The sequence below is a fragment of the Atractosteus spatula genome, chromosome 5 (assembly GCF_055471065.1).
Source record: "Atractosteus spatula isolate fAtrSpa1 chromosome 5, fAtrSpa1.hap1, whole genome shotgun sequence".
In the NCBI taxonomy this organism is placed as follows: domain Eukaryota; kingdom Metazoa; phylum Chordata; class Actinopteri; order Semionotiformes; family Lepisosteidae; genus Atractosteus; species Atractosteus spatula.
Window position 1 is genome coordinate 34,551,591 of NC_142710.1, and position 17,637 is coordinate 34,569,227.

Consider the following 17,637-nt stretch of genomic DNA (forward strand, 5'->3'; position numbering starts at 1 on the left):
TTTTATTAAATAATTGTGTTTTGTAACATAAACACCGTTTTAATATATGTTTTAACATTATCACTAGGTAGGGAGAGGTGCATTTTTCAAATAGAAAGCACTTTGAAAAGTACTTATAAAATATTTATTACATGCAAAACATACTGTATCACTTAATTATTCCTTCATTAAAACCTAAAAACGTCAAAGGTACACGTTACATACCTTATGCTTTCTATCACATGAAACCTGCACACTGAAAAACAAGGCACTAGAAGATTTTCTTTCATCTATAAAGCCTTTCTGAAACAAAGATTTTCCATACAAACAATTTTGGAAGAGGACTGTCTGACTTTCATATCACAACAAATAAATTATATAAATTAACAAATATACAAGCCTGAGGTGCAAAACAATCTTAACATGGCTAATAAGGAATACTAAACTGTTCTTCATGGTTCTTCATGGAAAATGCAACAGCTTACTTAAAAATGAACATCTTGGGGTGACTCCTTTCCTATAGAGAATGCAGATCCTAATAGGATATTCCCCATCACCTCCAGAAACTCTTGGCACATACCATCTTTTCATACGATAGAACATGAGAAGACTGGGACCTGGGCTCTTAGTTTTAAACCCCATCCTATAGTACATTCTCATAAAGAAAATAACTGAAGTATAGGATTGACGTTAGAGAGGGACAGATAGTAAGAAAACAATGAAATTAAAACATTTATTTATTCTTAATATACTGAGAGGCATTAAAAGGCAAAAAAATGGGGACTGGAACTAAAAGCAAATTCCAAAAAATGTTTTTTTGCTTCTCAGTATATGTACAGCACACTGTCAGTAGTGTTCGACATGCAGTTTCTCAAATGGGTTCTCTATTGGATTCTTGTGTTTACTGCCTTTGTTGGTTTAAGATCTGAAACATATGGTCTAGAGTAGAGAAAAGGTGTGACCATTTTCTAAATTTCTATTGGATTGCATAATATAATGTAATATAATAACAATTCTCAGATATCATCTATAAATACAAATAATGTCAAAATCATGGAAACTGAAAACCAATAATAATAGTATGATTTAAAAAAAGGATCTTATGAATAACTATAAAAGTGGTTAAGAAGGATTATAAGGCAGTTAGGCTCATGGGTAGGCTCATGGGTATACCTGTATATCTACAGAAGTGAGTGGAGGACATTAATGATTATGTATGGTTTCCTATACTTGCAGTCTCATTCCTGGTATTAAAAAGCATCAGAATACAATGTAAAAGACAATACATCAACCCAACCTCTACAAATACATTTAAATATTAAAGACATCTTAACACTATTTTTGTCCCTTTTTTATATATATATTTTCCTCCATAAATTCAGTCCATAGGACTAGCGATGTTTCCCAATTACTTTTCTTGACCTTCAATGTCTGTAATTTCTTAAGAAAGTAATGGAGAGTGAACCGTATTTCTTCCTTGGCAATAAGGAGAATTATTATATATAGAGAGAAAATGATAACCTACTTGTGTATCATGTCTTATTCAGTCTTGTATCTTTTGGATCAGTGTTGTATTATTATATTATTGCCATGATAATGCGTCCTTGTCATCCATGGGAAGCTGCTTTTCAATTATTGGTGGCTTTCAGATCTACAAGGCAGTCAGTGCTTCAGGCACTGGAAACAACCACATTTATTCTTTGTCTGTCTGCTGTGCTAGGACACAGAGGACAAATGACATCTGGCATCAAGACGCAGTGCCAAGACCTGCCATGCTGAAATCCTCCCAGTCAAGGGGCTTTCTCCATCTGGGCCTATACCTGTGCCTAGTCTATACTGTACTGGACCTGCCCTGCACATTCACACCTTGCTGTAGTAAGTCACCCATTCTTTCTTTGGCGGGAAGGGTTCATTTGTGTGGTTCATCTCCGCGTGACCGTTGGCATTTCCGTTCTGGCATTCTTTTTTCAGGTTGAGAGGAGGCTTGCAGGTGTGCCAGTTCCTCAGCACTTTGTTCATCTCGTCCTGGGCCCTGATGCCCAGGAGTTTGTCCTGTTCGCTTTCGTTTTTATCATCGTTGTCGTCGTCGTCGTATTTACCGTTGTGGCCATGGAACTGGCGCATCTCTCCGCTTATGCTCTCAAAGTACTGCTGGATGCACACTTTGGCGAAGCTCTTGGCGTGCTCCGTGCAGGTCTCGTCAAACATCTTGCGCTCAATGTCAATGTAGTGAGACCAGTACTTGGTCTTCAGGAAGGCAGCCTGGGTGAAACAGGGTCGAATTGCCCTCACCATGAAAGCCAGCAAGGTGATCATCAGCAAAAAGATCCAGCCGAAAGCCTGGAAATAGGAGATAGATGTTTTAGAGCACATCTTGGAATAGCAGAAGCGTGAAAACGATTTACAGGCATTTAGAGTTAGAACCATTAAAGGATGATTAACAGGTCTTTCAGAATTCATTGCCAGGGCATTTGCCTGGCTCACTTAAACGATCATATAAACCAAAACAAAATAGCATATTAGCTCATTTTTAATTCTGAAAGATCCTTTCCTCCGAATGTGATTTTAAATGAATAAACTATACCAAAAGAGGGAAATGCATCAGAGCTGAAAGTATCTCTATTTTAAAATTTGTCAAGGGGTTTTGAAAACGTGTAATTACATTTGACTTTCTTCTTGAAACACAGGCAGCAGACTTATCACTTCATTCATTTAACATGAACGAATGAACAAATGAATGAAATCCCTTGATTTTGTTCTTTTCACCTCTTCAATATGCATGCAATTCTGCACAGAAACCACCAGGGGGAAATATACTTATTATAAGTGAATCAGATATTTAATTTAGAGAATGATTTTTCTACAATAAAAACTAGAACCAAAACACTACAAATTGGCTTGAAATAGGTCTATGTAATGTAAAGGCAGCCAGAATGGACGGCTGGTTCGGTTTAGACCAATTCACACCAAATATTGTACAAGTCATTTTGTCCTGTGCAAATTGTATTGAACTTCTCTGTCCAGCCAGCGTTTCCTGTTTCCAAAACAAAATGAGATGACTGGACAGTGGAGATGGCAGGGGTGTACTGATTTCATGGGAAATAAGACAAGGATTAGGAATGGGCTCACCAGCTTTGATTCTTGGTATCCAAGTGTGTTTATATTTTTGGATACAAAATAAATATTTCCTTTGTAATCACTGTATCAATATCAGAGACCTTGAACTTTATTCTTGCATGTCATAAACCCCTTAGCCCCAACAATTATGTTGCTACAACAAAAACAAACTACAGTTAGTAGGCAAAATCTAAATCTACTGTATACTGTACATCTTAGATTCACATACTGTACTATACATTGTAGGTTCACCAGCAAAGAATAGCTGTCACTGTGTATATCTTGCTTGTACAGTATATATAACTTACCCACATCAACACAATACACTAACATTTTAGTCTATTATAACATATTTATAACAATAATAGAATCATTTACTAAAAATTCATAAAAATTCAGATATCTGAATATATATCTGAAAAAATTCAGATATTTTTCTAGTTGACTGCAGGTGTCAACAGATTCTAAGTATGAATAAGTGAATAGTAGTATAACAGCTCTTCTTGCCTCCAAATTTATAGTTCAGTCTAATGCTAAGCTGACTGATAGCTTTTAACTATGCTTAATGAAACATAAAAAGTCATTGTTATCTATTCATGTAGTACACTGTGATAGATTAGTGTCATTTTCATTTTTAAATTTAAAAATGAAATATCCCCAATATCCCCAAAAATGGATCTGAATTATCAAGGTTTTGGGACCAAAGATCTGCGTTCATTCACATAGCATAGATTTTTGTGGTTTTAAACATGTCAAACAACCGATTTTAAAAATGAAAAAAAAGTCTTTACAGAACTGGTCATTAATTGAAAGTGACTGCAGCAAAGTCTCTCTGTTCTCATATAATATCATATAATAAAGAAAAAACGCACCATTCGCATTTCTGCAAAGCCTTGAACTCCAGTTGAACCATGTAAATTATGTACAAATTACATACAGATTTGCATACACAGGATTTCTGTTCCCCATTTATGAACATCTGTGCTTCTGAGCACTTGACTACAGTATATGCACCCAACAATTTCACAGTAAATGAAATGAACTGTTTGTTTAAACTGTATTTTAACCTTTTTTTTTGGAAACATGAAACACTGACTGGACAGCAAACGACAGGTTCAATTCTCTTACAAGAGATTCTAAGGGCCACAGACAATTAGTTTACTACAGTATATGCAGTATTATGGGCTTCACTGAGTGGTATTTCGATTTTAAGGCAAAACAAAGCAGCTTGGGTAATCAGAGGCAAACGGGTGATTTAAACCACACTGTTTCCAACTGGACAATACCAACTTCAGCATGCAATAATGCATGATGATCTTAAAAGATAAAGTCAGATTAGTACTATGTGCATAATGCAGAAGTCAGGAAACTGAATTCTCCTATCCCTTTGCTTTCAGCCATACAGAGAGCAGAGCTGGGATGACAAGTGAGAGGCAGTCCTTCAGCCCCTCTGGTTCGGAATCCCAGGATGTCATCCTGGTGTTTCATGTTGGAAGTCTAGGTATTGAGCTCAACCCCATGTCTGGGTAGACTGTTCCATACTCCCACAACCCTTTGGGTAAAACTGTGCCTGTTGTTTTCATTTTTAAATGCAATTCTACATTGTTTCCACTAGCATTTTTTTATATGGTGACCAAAGTGTACAAAGTATTCTAAACAGGCCTAACTATTTCTACATTTTTGTCAATATAGCATCTAACATTTTGTTGGCCTATTTTATGGCTACTGTGTGTCAACATCTAATACCAAAGTCTTTTTATAAGTCGCCTTTTCTGTGTTTCCTATTACCCTTTCATAGGAAACTTTATCAGACTTTCTGAAACTCTAATGTGATTTTAATAATCTAATATAATTGTATTTTATTTAATTTTTATCCTTTGTATTTGGTGCTTGTTTTTATTATTTAAAAATATTAATGTGCCAATGTGAAAATAAGAAGTAATAAGTAGACCAAAAATGTCTGGATATAATGTAAAATGTAAAATTCAAATGAAGCAAAGATTTGTACAAATTGCACAATGTATTACTAAGTCTGTAGTTATGATTCAGTGTGATATTTTGATCCTCATGTTCTGAAGAAGACATTACTCCTTTAGAATTGGTTCAGAGAATGTTCACAGACCTAAAAGAACGTCCTACGCTGATTGATATACATGAGTCAAGTATTAAAACACCCCAAAATGTCACTGACAAATACACTAATGGAAAGTGTATTCAGAACTGAGAAGAGAATGAACTTATTTACACTGCACAAAAAGCTGTGGAACTCTGACTCATCCAAGCCAATGCTCTGACTTCCTTCAAGGAAGACAAGATAAGATGTTCAGATCAATTAGCTACTACAAGCCAAACAAGTATGATAATCCAAATAGCTTGTCTGGTTTGTAACCTTTCTTACTATATGTCCCTGTGCTTTTGAAGCCATACACACAGTTGTCAAGTGGTAAAAGCAGAATCTCCAAATACTGAAGCCACAAATCCCGGTCTGGCTGTAATTGCTTTGGGCCATACAGTACCCACATAGATTTACCACTTTTAGGGGCATCTGTCTGTGTGAAGGTTGCATGACCTCCCTTGTGTTTGTGTAGATTTTTTCAAGCTGTTCGATTTTTTTCCCATCTCCCAAAACATGAAGGTGAGGTTTGATGGGTCACTCTCAAATTTTCCCTTTCCAGAGGGGTTTCAAGGGTATTGGACACTTTGGGAGAGTTGGTACCTGTTCAGTCGGTACTTGCTTTTGGGTTAAAAAGGGGCCAATGGCCTCCTCTCATGTGTAGCCTTATTGATGTTCTGATTTTATATTGTCCTTAATTCACAGTAAACCATTACTACAGAACAACATGCATTTTATCTGTGTAAATGTAGCAGGATTTGTATACGGTTTCATGGCCTCCATTTGTTACAAGAGCCTGGACATCAATACAGTTCTCACATTTCAGAATTATTAACACTTTGGACAGGTCTCTCCAAATTACAGGTTCAGACAACAAAATAATGTTATTACTCATAATGTTATTTCCATACATGCCATCATGGAGAAGTGATGTGTTTTAATAACTGTAACTGTGTTATCAAACGAATTGATTTCATAACGTAACCAGGTAATTTGTCTTTCTTTAGAACAAATGTGGACAACTTCAAGCTGGATTGCTAAGTAAACATTCCAATAGTTCTCAAACCACAATAAGCAGTGTAGTGAATGCCCATAAACCGCCAAAGCCCAAGGCAACATTTTTGTGATGCCGTGAAATTTCTAGTTTAATGATTACACAAACATATTAATTATAAGTGATTTCGAATAACGGTATATTCCTAAATAGTGTGTATGAAAATCTTGGTTTACCTGTGAAATACAGCGAAGATACCTCTCCGCTGCTTCGCGGGAAATCACTGCGCCTCCGTTAAATATCTCCTTACAGGGGATTTTGGCTAGTAATCTTTGGAGCTCATATTCGGAAAGCCCGTGGTCGCTGACGTTTCCGAATTTTTCTAACTCCAAATTGATGCTAAAAGCACAGAGGAAACTCTTCCCGTCCATCAGAGTCACAGATATCCACACAGCCGGAGCGATTAAAGAGCGCTGCGTCATGGAACAGAACATGTAGCGCAGCACCGCTGGGTCTTTTCTCCGCTGCCCCGTCGGGCGCTTCCACTCCTCCGCCAGCATGGACACGTTATTGTTCAACACAAATCCAATTAGAAAAAGTATGATTGGCGGAAGAAGGAGAATCCCAATCCCGTACGCATAGTTGTACTCCGGTAAACAGGGGCAGTTAAACTCAAAAGCTGTGTATAATTGCGCACTGGCCAGTGCCATAATCCCACAGATGCCATTCATAAAAGATTCCTGGTTAGACTGCAAAAACTGGAACATCATACGGAATTTATCCATTTTGCTCGGATTTGTTTTTCTTCAAATGATCGCGAAATATATATACTGTATATACGGCGGTTACAATAGCTAGCTATGTAAATGTATTATATGTGCGTTCCAAAATATATAATATATAATATTTATTATATATAATATAATTAAAATATATAATATTTTTTAGCACCACATTAGAAATTAAACTTAATAACGTTTCTGGTGATATTTCCAAGTCTGAATTTTAGAGGTATATTTGTAAAAACAAACAAGCTAAGAATTATAATAGTTTTGTTACTTCTTCTTGCTTCCAATCTTAAAATTTTATATATCGGTGCTGTTTCAAAGATTTTTAATGTTCTGGTTTCTAAAACCGTATTGATTATATTGTTCAGGTTTATAATTATTTCCTGTTAAGTACTATTTGGTTTCCCGTAGCTCTGGAAAAAAACGAGAGATATGAGTCATTCATGGATCAATTTCTTTACAGCTTAATAATATTTTACGTACCACCAGATAAAAAATCTCACCTATTTTATGCTTGTCTTCATTCAATAAGGAGAGGCACAGCGAGGCAGTGATCCAGATGTTACCTTCGGATCTATCCTTTTATATGACTTCTGTTTTGCAGAATAGTCCTGGCAAACATATACTGTAGACTGCTTGTAGAAACAATAAACTACTTAGGAAATCCATAACACTTTTATTTTTTTGCCTTTTGTTAACCAATTTGTCAGGTGTTCTCTGAGTCCGCTTTGATTCTGTGCAGTTCCAGGTGTCATTCGTTTATTTTTCTTTCCACAAAAATAGGCAAGACAAAATGATGATAGATGGCACACCTTCGGAAAACACTTAAAAGCACCTGACCTCGCACATCGCTCCTCCCTCTGAAATCTACAGTATGTGCTATTTTACCATTCACAAGTCCCCGCGGGCTAGTAAGTGTTCTGATGACAATGTGTACTGTATGTGCCCTTAGACAGAAAACCAGCGCCCCGTACTGTTTTAAATTTATATTTTATCGCACGCAATCTAAAATCATCAGGTTGCAGATCACCCTAACAGCTGATAGAAGAGGTACACGTACTGTATAGTTAGAATGCTTAAAAAAATATCGTTACTGATTAGAATCAGTACAGACTAATAATTAATCATTATTCTTTATTATCAGGCGACCAAGCAATGAAGGTGTCCGAATTTTTTCCCGAACCAAAGCACATGCATTGTGAGGGACAAAGTGAACGATCAGAGTGAATTATCGTGCAGGTTGGCAGCCATATCAGATTTTTCACAAAATCCTGGGGTTTATCAAAAACATTCTGAGAATCCAAATAAAGTGCTCAAAAGATTTTCAAATATCCGAAATATCACGCGCACTATTACCTCATGTCCATGATTAGATTTATTATTACACGGTTCACATCATATTGGAATATTACTATATATTGGGAATGTCAAACAGATCGGTTAGTTTTATGTTATCACAGAGGATCATTTTATACAGTACATATTATATAAAATAATATATTATTATATTTAAACAATTTTCCTTTGTACTTAGGATGGATAATTCCATTGACTTAAAAGTGTGATTCATCTAGATCTGGGTGACTCACAGGACAGTCTTCCATCTTTTCAATGAAAGAATCTCAGCTTTACCTAATTTTCTGAAACTGGGCGTGGCTGTGCTACATCCTGCACAGTTGTTCCTTGCTGTTAGAATCAGTACTTCAGTTCGAATTGACTGTGGCAATATTTAATCGTCCAGCAATTGTTGTGTATACAATGAAACGTGAGTCATACAAGCCTGCTGTTCTTTCATTGTTGTGCCTTTGTTTTTCTGCTTTTCTTTTTCGGCAAAACCCATAAATCAGTGTTCCAAATAGTCTTAGATAATAATGATACTGTACATGATGAATATCTAGTACACATAAGATACATACTGTATGAACTAATTCCATACATTGACTTATACTGTACTGTACTCTAGATCAAGACACAACAGATTAAATCCATTACCCAAGCAAAAGACTGTAATTGTACTGTATATGTGTAATTGTATAATTGTACATACAGCCACATAGAAAACTAGCATTTAGTGAGCAGATATTCCCATATGTTTTTGCATACATCATGTATCAGTTTTAGGGGGAAAATAGTTTTCTTTTTGAGGGTATAAAAAAACCAACAGGATGGCATTTGACATTTATTTTGAAAATGTTTTAAGGATAAGATAAAAATTTCCTTTTATTTGAGATATTTATTTGAGCTTTGTGATATTTTCATGCAATTATGTCGTGCTTTTCCTCCAGAAGGATCTCATATTTCATAAAGGTGGAGACTCATCTTGTCAAACAGTAGTGTACACAGTATCACCCACGCTGGTGGGTATGCATCAGCAGATTCTAGCACACCAGACCAGATGGGCAACTGTCTTTTCAAAGTGAAGTTATTTCGTGAAGAAACAAAGCTGTGATTTCAGGGGAGAAATATGCTGTGATCACCCACCTGCATTTTAGTTGTATCTACCCAATGTATTTAAACACAATGACAACTCCATTTTGCCTGAATATTGAGTCTGCAATGGTATACATTGGAATGTGATGTTTCGTGTCTGTTGAGATTCTTGTGATCTGTTTCTAGGGCTCTTACTGCATTTAAAATGTGGATTCCTAGCACATGAGCTGTCAAAAGGAATGAAGATTTGTATGCTATCTGTATGTTCTTAAAAGTTAATTAAAACTTTTGCTATGCAGACAATTCATAATTCCTTATTGGATACGTAAATATGAGATGGCAAAACTTCATTATAGACCCAGTATTTATTTCCATTTTTTTCAGAAAGGTATTTCTTTTCTTCCCTTTTCAGCATGGAATAAACTTTTACTGTTCTATTTCAATTTTGTTTTACCATTTGTAAACACAAAATTTATTTTAGTGTGATTTATAGTGTTTTCTATTATAAGCTATAAAAATGTTAATGCTGACAACATTCATTTTTATAGATTTTAACCAAAAATAGTTCTTTAATACGAACAAATTAATGTATGCCAGTTAATGAGTTTTACAGTTTACAGTTTGCCAAGACACAGTACATGAACAATTTTCCCCTGAAGAATGAATTACTTGTTACCTCTCTGTAGACACTTTTCATGATGAGATATTGAGTTGTTCGTTCTAGAAAAAATGCTGGCTCCCTCATTTGCAAACTTGTTGTCTCTCTAGATTAGAGAAGTGGACAGTGAATAAGCTATGCAAAATGAGGTAAGCAAAATCACGGAACAAACAAATGACCTCAGTCGAACCCAAATAAAGTTTGCTCTGCTGAGGCAGACATAAAATTCAGAGAACTGTGATCCTAGAAAGAGATCTAAAAAATAGTGTACGCTATGTACAATATAACTGCATAGTTGGACTGAATAGGTTTTATACACAGATCATCACGAAACCCTATGATAAGAAGCACACATTCACATTGCACTGGAAACTAAAAATGTCAATTTTAGAGTAGTTTAGAGTTTGTGACAGCTTTTTGCCTATTATATTACTGTTCTCCCTAAAACACAAAACTATGACAGTGCTCAGAGATGCTATGATTTCAAAGATCACAGTTTCCTAAGAAACCATATGAATGCCTGCTGAATCAAATGCTTACTCATCTTATACTGTATCTAACAGTAGTGCTACTGCGTTACAAAAGACAACATGGAAACTGCTACTTTCTCCAGACTATATTAAATCCATGGTAATGAGACCACACATTGTTTCATATTAATCTAACTGTCAGATGGATTTCAGATGCTGAGTTTAAAGCTGCTAAAAAAAGCCGTCCCATTGAGCTGTAGTACGGACTGACCTGCCTCTACTCCACATCGGGTTTCATTCTTTATTGGATATTAGATGTATGGACGGGACAGGAGCACTGCATGTTTACATGGTGTAAGCACCAGCTCCATTAATCCTTTGGAGTGCTGCAGCTTCTTTAAAAATGTACTTGTTGTGACTCTCTGTTATTACTTTGCCTTTCAAGTAGCAGTAGCATTTACTGCTGTCTGCATCAAGCAAGAAGTTCACAGCTTCAACTTCACAACTCTGTCTACACATCCGGCTTTGTGTCCTGTTTGGATCTTTGAAATACTTTTGTGCCATCATCAATATCCTGTTTTTAAGTTTTGTTTTCTGAGAATATTGCCACATTGGATGGCTAGTCAAGCTGGTGCCACTTCCTAAGAACCAATTTCCACACCTCCCAAGTACTTCCACAGCCCAGTTTTGAATGCAGAATGTACTGTATTAGCACTACTGCATATACTGAATTGAGTGAATCAGAGTAATGATTAGTCTCTTTACACAGTCCTTTTGGTTTGGAACAATAACAAGTCCAGGTCTTGGCATTAGCTTACAGGAAGAGTACACATATCTAAAAGCACAAAACTAGACCTCAGAATTCTGTGCGTTTCCCTTGGCATCTTCACAAGTGAGGCCATTCCTGGAGCGGGTGGCGATCTTGGTCACATCCAGCTCAGGTTTGCTGAAGTACCAGGTCTCCAGTACCTTGTTCACCTCCTTTTGCTTTGTGACGCCGTGCAAGTAGTCCTCCTCGTCCTCATCTTTGCTGATGGGACGCGGCGGCAGACCAACCTGAGCTTCGTCGCTCATGTTCTCGAAGAACTGGATGACGCACTGGCGGGCAAATTCGCGGGCGTGCAGGCAGCAGGTCTCGTCAAAGAGTTTCTGCTCCATGTCCAGGTAGTTGCTCCAGTAGCGTGTCTGCAGGAAGGTGGCGTGGTCAAAGCAGGGCTTGATGGTGCGGGCCACTGCCCCCAGAACGATGAGGATGAGCAGTATACTCCAGCCGAAGGCCTGCAGGGAAGAGGACAAGAGAGCTCTGCTCTGCTTGAAAGGCGTAACTAAGAAGGAGCAACCAATTCACCCACAGTCACTGGAAGCTTATGAGTGTTGGGGATTATTTTTAACACCAAAAACAAAACAAACATTCTTCTGCACTCCTGAGACTTCCTATTTTTATTCAAGCAAAAAACAACAAACAATATTATGCTTAAATATTTAAATATATAACAGGATGTGAAACAAGTAAAAAAAGAAAATAAACACCAGAATGTTGTTGTCCTAAATTTTATTTATGCTACAAGCTCATGCTACTACAATGGAGAACTGTGGTACAGAAGCCTTTGTTGATCTATATTAAAGTTAAGGGTATAATAAATTCTTATCAGTTCCTGAAGCGCATAATGCAAGATACTATCGTTCTTGTTAGAACTGCATGTTTTTATTGCCTAACCATACACATAGTTTGCTTAGGTAATATAGAAATGTCTTGATTCATGTGAGCTGATAGCTAGTTAAAACAGCAAATACAGAAATGTCAATGGTAAGTATATGATCAACATAAGTGATGGTAATGAATAGCATATGGCATTCCTCACACATCTGTAGGACTTAAAGAATGTTATCCACAAGTTGTTTACTACAAAGATGAATTTTAATGGGGACTTCATGGCAGACAGCCCGTCAGTTCTTTTATATATAGCAAGAAGAAAAAAAACTTTCAGCTCTTCATTTACCTTCTCTTTTCATAAATACATTTGGCTTTAAACTCTAGAGTAAACTGGGACACAAAGCAGAGCTAAAATCAAATCCATTACACAGACCAAGGAGATCACAGGTGTATTTCTAAAATGCACTGTTGTATGTTATTGAACAGTGTTTCTGCCAAATTGTTCATTAATACTTCATTGTATTTCAAAAGCTTAGTAACTGGAATGGGTCCTCAGCCTTATTTTCACAATGGATGGCAGAAGAAGCGTGTCTTTATTTTAACACAGGAAGGACAACTACTTATGTTAAATCAATTTCAGATACGGTTCTGCAACTTAACACGTTTATGGCACTTAAATTTCATAGTGTGAGTCAAGGTAAGATAGCCAATAGCCTCTGTAGGACGGCTAAAGAACTTTGCTCACCTGTGACCAGCAGCGCAGGTAGCGGGACACAGCCTTGCGAAACGTGTTGTCCTGGAAAATAACATCTTCTTTGCACGGCACCTTGGCTAAAATGCGGATGACATCCAGACCTGTGTTGTTGGGCATGCCTGAGAAATGCTTGGGGTCCACGCTGATGCTAAAGGCACAGACAAAGCATTTCCCATCCAGGAGTGTGACTAGTATCCACACCATGGGGGCAAGCATGGCTCTCTGCATCATGGCCGAAAACATGAACCTGCAAAAGCAGCACATCACCATCTCCCATGATGTCTGGGGTCACAGGCACTGAATGCAGTTTTAGAAATATTACGGATGAATTCAATCAACCTGTTTGAGGGTTCTGTTTTATACCTAGACAGCTGAAAGCTGCAATTCATGGGAAGAAGCAAAGGTGTATCCAACCTGAATTAAGAACCAGTGCTGTTTGTCAGGAGAACAGTGCAACATGTCTGAAGGGTGGCCAGCGGTTTTAATATTTTTTTAGAAGAGTAGGGGTGATGATGATTTTTTAGGAAGCAGATTTAACTGAAAAGAATGGCTGAAACAAAGCCTTGGAGTTCAGAGATTGTAATGTGCAATGCATTATTTCACTGATGTTTTTCATAGAGCTATTCTTATCAGTATCAATTGTATAGAACTAGCTGTTTTGCTTCCCATTCTGTATTTTTACAAATGTTAGAGAGGAGTTCTTTAGAAAGTAGGATCGGCAATTGGCAGTATTTGTTTCAGAGCATGTTGTGTGATTGGTGCCACCTGAACTTTGAAAATGAGAGAGTACACCATTATCACAAAGAGCTTTAATTATCATATTAGATCTACTGTATGCTGGTATTACTGGCCATCTCAATTCCTCCTCACTCTTCTACTGTTCAATCACTAAGAAGGTAATGCATGTTTACTGAAGGACCTCCCTTTTAACTGCACTGGCAACACATGCAGCCCCAGTAGTGAAAAATTAGCTTTTATAATTATTTAAACTAACTTGTAAACACATAGAATAAATATCTGGACTTTCAACAAACCCATTACTTAACAGTCCTGAAAGTTTCCCCCATTTTTAAAAACACACAACACATTGAGGATTACCTTGTTAATCTGAATATTTCCTTTCGATGATGGCGTCATGCTTGCATATTACAGTAGATTTCATTTATGCTTGATTTTCTTCAGCATAATTTGGTCACAGACCTAGACAAATCATGACTCCCTCTGTACAGTTGAAAAGTAACATAAATACTTGAGGATCTAAAGATAATACTTAAGAATCCATTTCGTCTGTACAGTTAACAGATGAACACGCCATAGATCATCCCACTCCCCCTTCAATTAAAAAAGCGATAACCTACATTTTTACCATATTAAAGTACCCCCTACCATGCACAGGAATAAAAAACAATGCAGCAGAAAAGAGATCATTATCATACCATGACTAATGAGTGAAGACAATCCATATTGAAAGACTACAGAGCAAAAGAATGAGTCACCTGGGAACATAACGATTATTAATGGTGCCTCAGTTTTTCTTAATTGCCCTGAAAAATGCAAAGGTTTAGAGCCACCAACTGCTGAAAGAGCTTCCCAGGGTGACTCGGACAAGCAAATTATTCTTAAGTGCAAGACTCATGACAGTATTCAAGAACATAAACAAGGTTGTTATTCTTTATACTGTTCTAATCTACTAGATTTTCTACTAGATGTTCTTTGTTGAGAGTTTGGTAGAATCTAATCAATGTTTCTTTAACGTTGTACTAGAAGGGCAGCACACCCACATGTTAGTTAGGACTGCTGCCTCAGTTCCTGGGTTCAGTTCTAGACTGGGGTGCTTTCAAGTTGTTTATCTGGGTGCTCTAGTCTCTTCCCACCCTCATGCCCTCCCCAATGCAGATTCACATAACCACATTAATAATAACTAATGTGTGATATCAATAAGGAATTAAAAGCAGTGGTTAAGGGCAACAGATTCACAGTGGATTAATTGAAACATGTCCATTGATAGGTGCAAAGATCTTTAAGCAGAGAGTCAATTGATTTAAGCCATTATAGTCTGTTTCACATGAACTTTGCCCCTCTGTCATCATATGGCAGGTGACTATAGTCCCTAATAAAGAGATGTAACTAGTATTTAGTACATCTCTCCAGTGATAGAGAATAATTCACACCATAAATGATTCATTCTTGTTGTATGAGTTAAGTAATATGGATGCAACTGAGAAGGAATGAACGGTAAGGCTTCTTGATTCAGAGATAATGTGAAAGATTACAGGTGAAGGTTCTTCCATACTTTTCTGCACCAGAGACATGCAACTCCAGCTCTGGAAGGTCACTGTGCAAGCAGGTCTTACAGGTTTCCAGTACCTAAAGAACTGGGCAAAGGTGTTCAATTGGTCCAGTATAAGCCACACAATTAGATCAGTTACAGTCTTAGGTTAAATAAAACCTTACAGACACCGCAGTCCTCCAGGAACTCTTGTGCACTCCTATTATAGACATAAACTTAGGCTCAGGGACTTACCAGGCCCCATTTTGAGATTCTAAATAATATAATGATACAAAAAAAGAAATGGTAGTCATTTCAATCTCCAACCAGCATCTGCAATATTTCAGAATGTTAGATTGTATGGGTCTATTTTATATACGTATGTACAGTATAAACAGTATAGACTAAAGAACAAATACATCACGATTTGCATTTTTTTTTGGTGAAGGGACTTGAATGAAAACTGAAGATGGCGATTTCCTTCTGCATATCCCGAATCAGTAGACTACAGAATCAGCACGTTTATATCCCCACAGAAGTGTAGCTTCTCCTACTGTAAAGATCAACAAATCTGCTCCTGTATGTATGCAGTTCTGAGCGGAGAATGTCGGAAGCAGAGACGGGTGAGATATCTTACAGTTCGCAAAGAAAAGGGTGCGCTTACTTGACAATAGCGGGGCTTTTCGACCTCCTGCCGACGGGTCTCGCCCACTCTTCCATCATGACACCTGTATGTCGATTTACTAGGACCCCCAAGAAAAATAGTATTATAGGCGGGACGAACATGACTCCCATTGCGTAGATTCTGTTGTACTGCGGCAGACAGGGGCAGTTAAAGTCGAAGGTGGTGTACAACTTCACACTGACCAAGGCCAGTATAACACAGATTCCATTGGAAATTGATTCCGAATTTGACTGAAAATATTGCAAAACAAGTTTGAGACGATCCATAGGTGTTTCGGCAGTTGAGGATGATACAGTAGAGAATGAGGTTGAAAAAAAATATTACGAGATAAATACTGGCAAATGTCTTCAGAGGCTGTTGCACTCGATCTCTTTTTTTTAGTTTATTATTTTTAGTTCTAGGCTATTTTATTTCTCGCTTTTTACTATTAATCTAACACTATAAGATGCCGATATATAAAAACTTAATTATTCAGTGTAAAACACGTTAAAATAGAAATATATTATATCCTAGAGTTTGTAAAGAAACTTTTAAAACAATCTAGCTGGGTTTTGATGTTGTTACTGTACCGTAAACGGAGACTTCTTCAGTACAATGTCAGCTTAACGTTCGAACAACAGGTTCCTCTGAAAAGAGTTCGTCGGCAGAATTGTGACGGATAGGTTTGCGCAATTAACCTCAATTACTAATCTTTTCTGATTTTATTTCAAAGTAAGCTTTACCGAGGACTTCCGAAGTGTCAATGAACCAGACAAATCTCAGCTAAAGCGCACCAGCTGTGTGAAGCGCCACCCAAATTCCTCCCATTCACTGGATTACCTACTGCTCAAAGAAGCACATCAATACAAGGATCAACAAACTGAGATTTCCATTTCATTGAGAAGTTCACTCTTCCTGAACTCAGTCGAATACATTTTGCATGCCTTTGTCTGGAAAGTGCAATGTCATCTTGCGCGTTTCAAACAAAGCGAGCCTGTGATAAATGCTAACGTCCTTTTGATCAGGAAGTGTCATATAAAAGGTAGGATTTCTGTCAATAAATCCAATGCGATTTGTGCATATAATGTTATAAACGCATTACTATGCACCGTTACTCATTATTCTTCTGAGCAAAAAAAAAGTTACGCAAACACTAAAACGTTCTGTAAATTGATCTGAAAAGTACAACTTTTAAACTTGTTTTGTAACATGAATTATGGATATAGGTTTGATAGACAATATGTCAAACAATAAAGAGTAACAGCTACAAAAACATACACTTTATACTGTTAAGTAAACCTTGTACCATCTCATTTTCTCTCGTATATTCTCACTGACAGCCGCATTTCATTCCACCTTTCGAGAAAAATAGGGAGAAAACTGGAAATAAGAAGCGGATATTTGCATATTTAAAACATGAAAATATTTTAAAGTCAAAATGAATAGATTTGTGATCATATTCACATATTATTTTTTGCGGTACTGGCTTATAATAAATAGTTGTATTAAACTATAATATTGTAACGCTTACGGCCGACAGGTACTGTGTAAGAGCCGGCTTACCAGAGCAGGTGACGTCACCGCCCTTCCCTGTGATAGCTGGACCACAGTCCCTGGGCTGTGGAGAGCTCTCTCTTTAGCTCACCGGGCTGGGTCCCTGTTGAGTGACGCGGGAATCCCGGGTTCGAGCCCCTGACGGTGCAGGGCCGACCTAATGCGGCAAGGGCGCCCGCCTGAACCCCCGTTG

General features: G+C 37.3%; 1 protein-coding gene across 2 annotated transcripts; it reads right to left on the reverse strand.

Annotated features, from left to right (window-relative positions):
- Positions 1-698: 698 nt before the first annotated feature.
- On the reverse strand, positions 699-15,949 carry calhm1b (calcium homeostasis modulator 1b). 2 transcript variants are annotated; one of them, XM_088916786.1, is made up of 4 exons: positions 15,891-15,949; positions 12,949-13,204; positions 11,519-11,827; positions 699-2,319 (listed from the first exon to the last, which is right to left on the reverse strand). In XM_088916786.1, exons 1-4 carry the CDS (start codon positions 15,947-15,949, stop codon positions 1,840-1,842), a joined length of 1,104 nt encoding a protein of 367 aa, XP_088772912.1. In that variant the 3' UTR covers positions 699-1,839. The 2 variants fall into 2 exon arrangements, with proteins under 2 accessions (XP_088772912.1, XP_088772913.1); XM_088916787.1 differs by lacking the exons at positions 11,519-11,827; positions 12,949-13,204; positions 15,891-15,949 and adding an exon at positions 6,440-7,001.
- Positions 15,950-17,637: the final 1,688 nt, after the last annotated feature.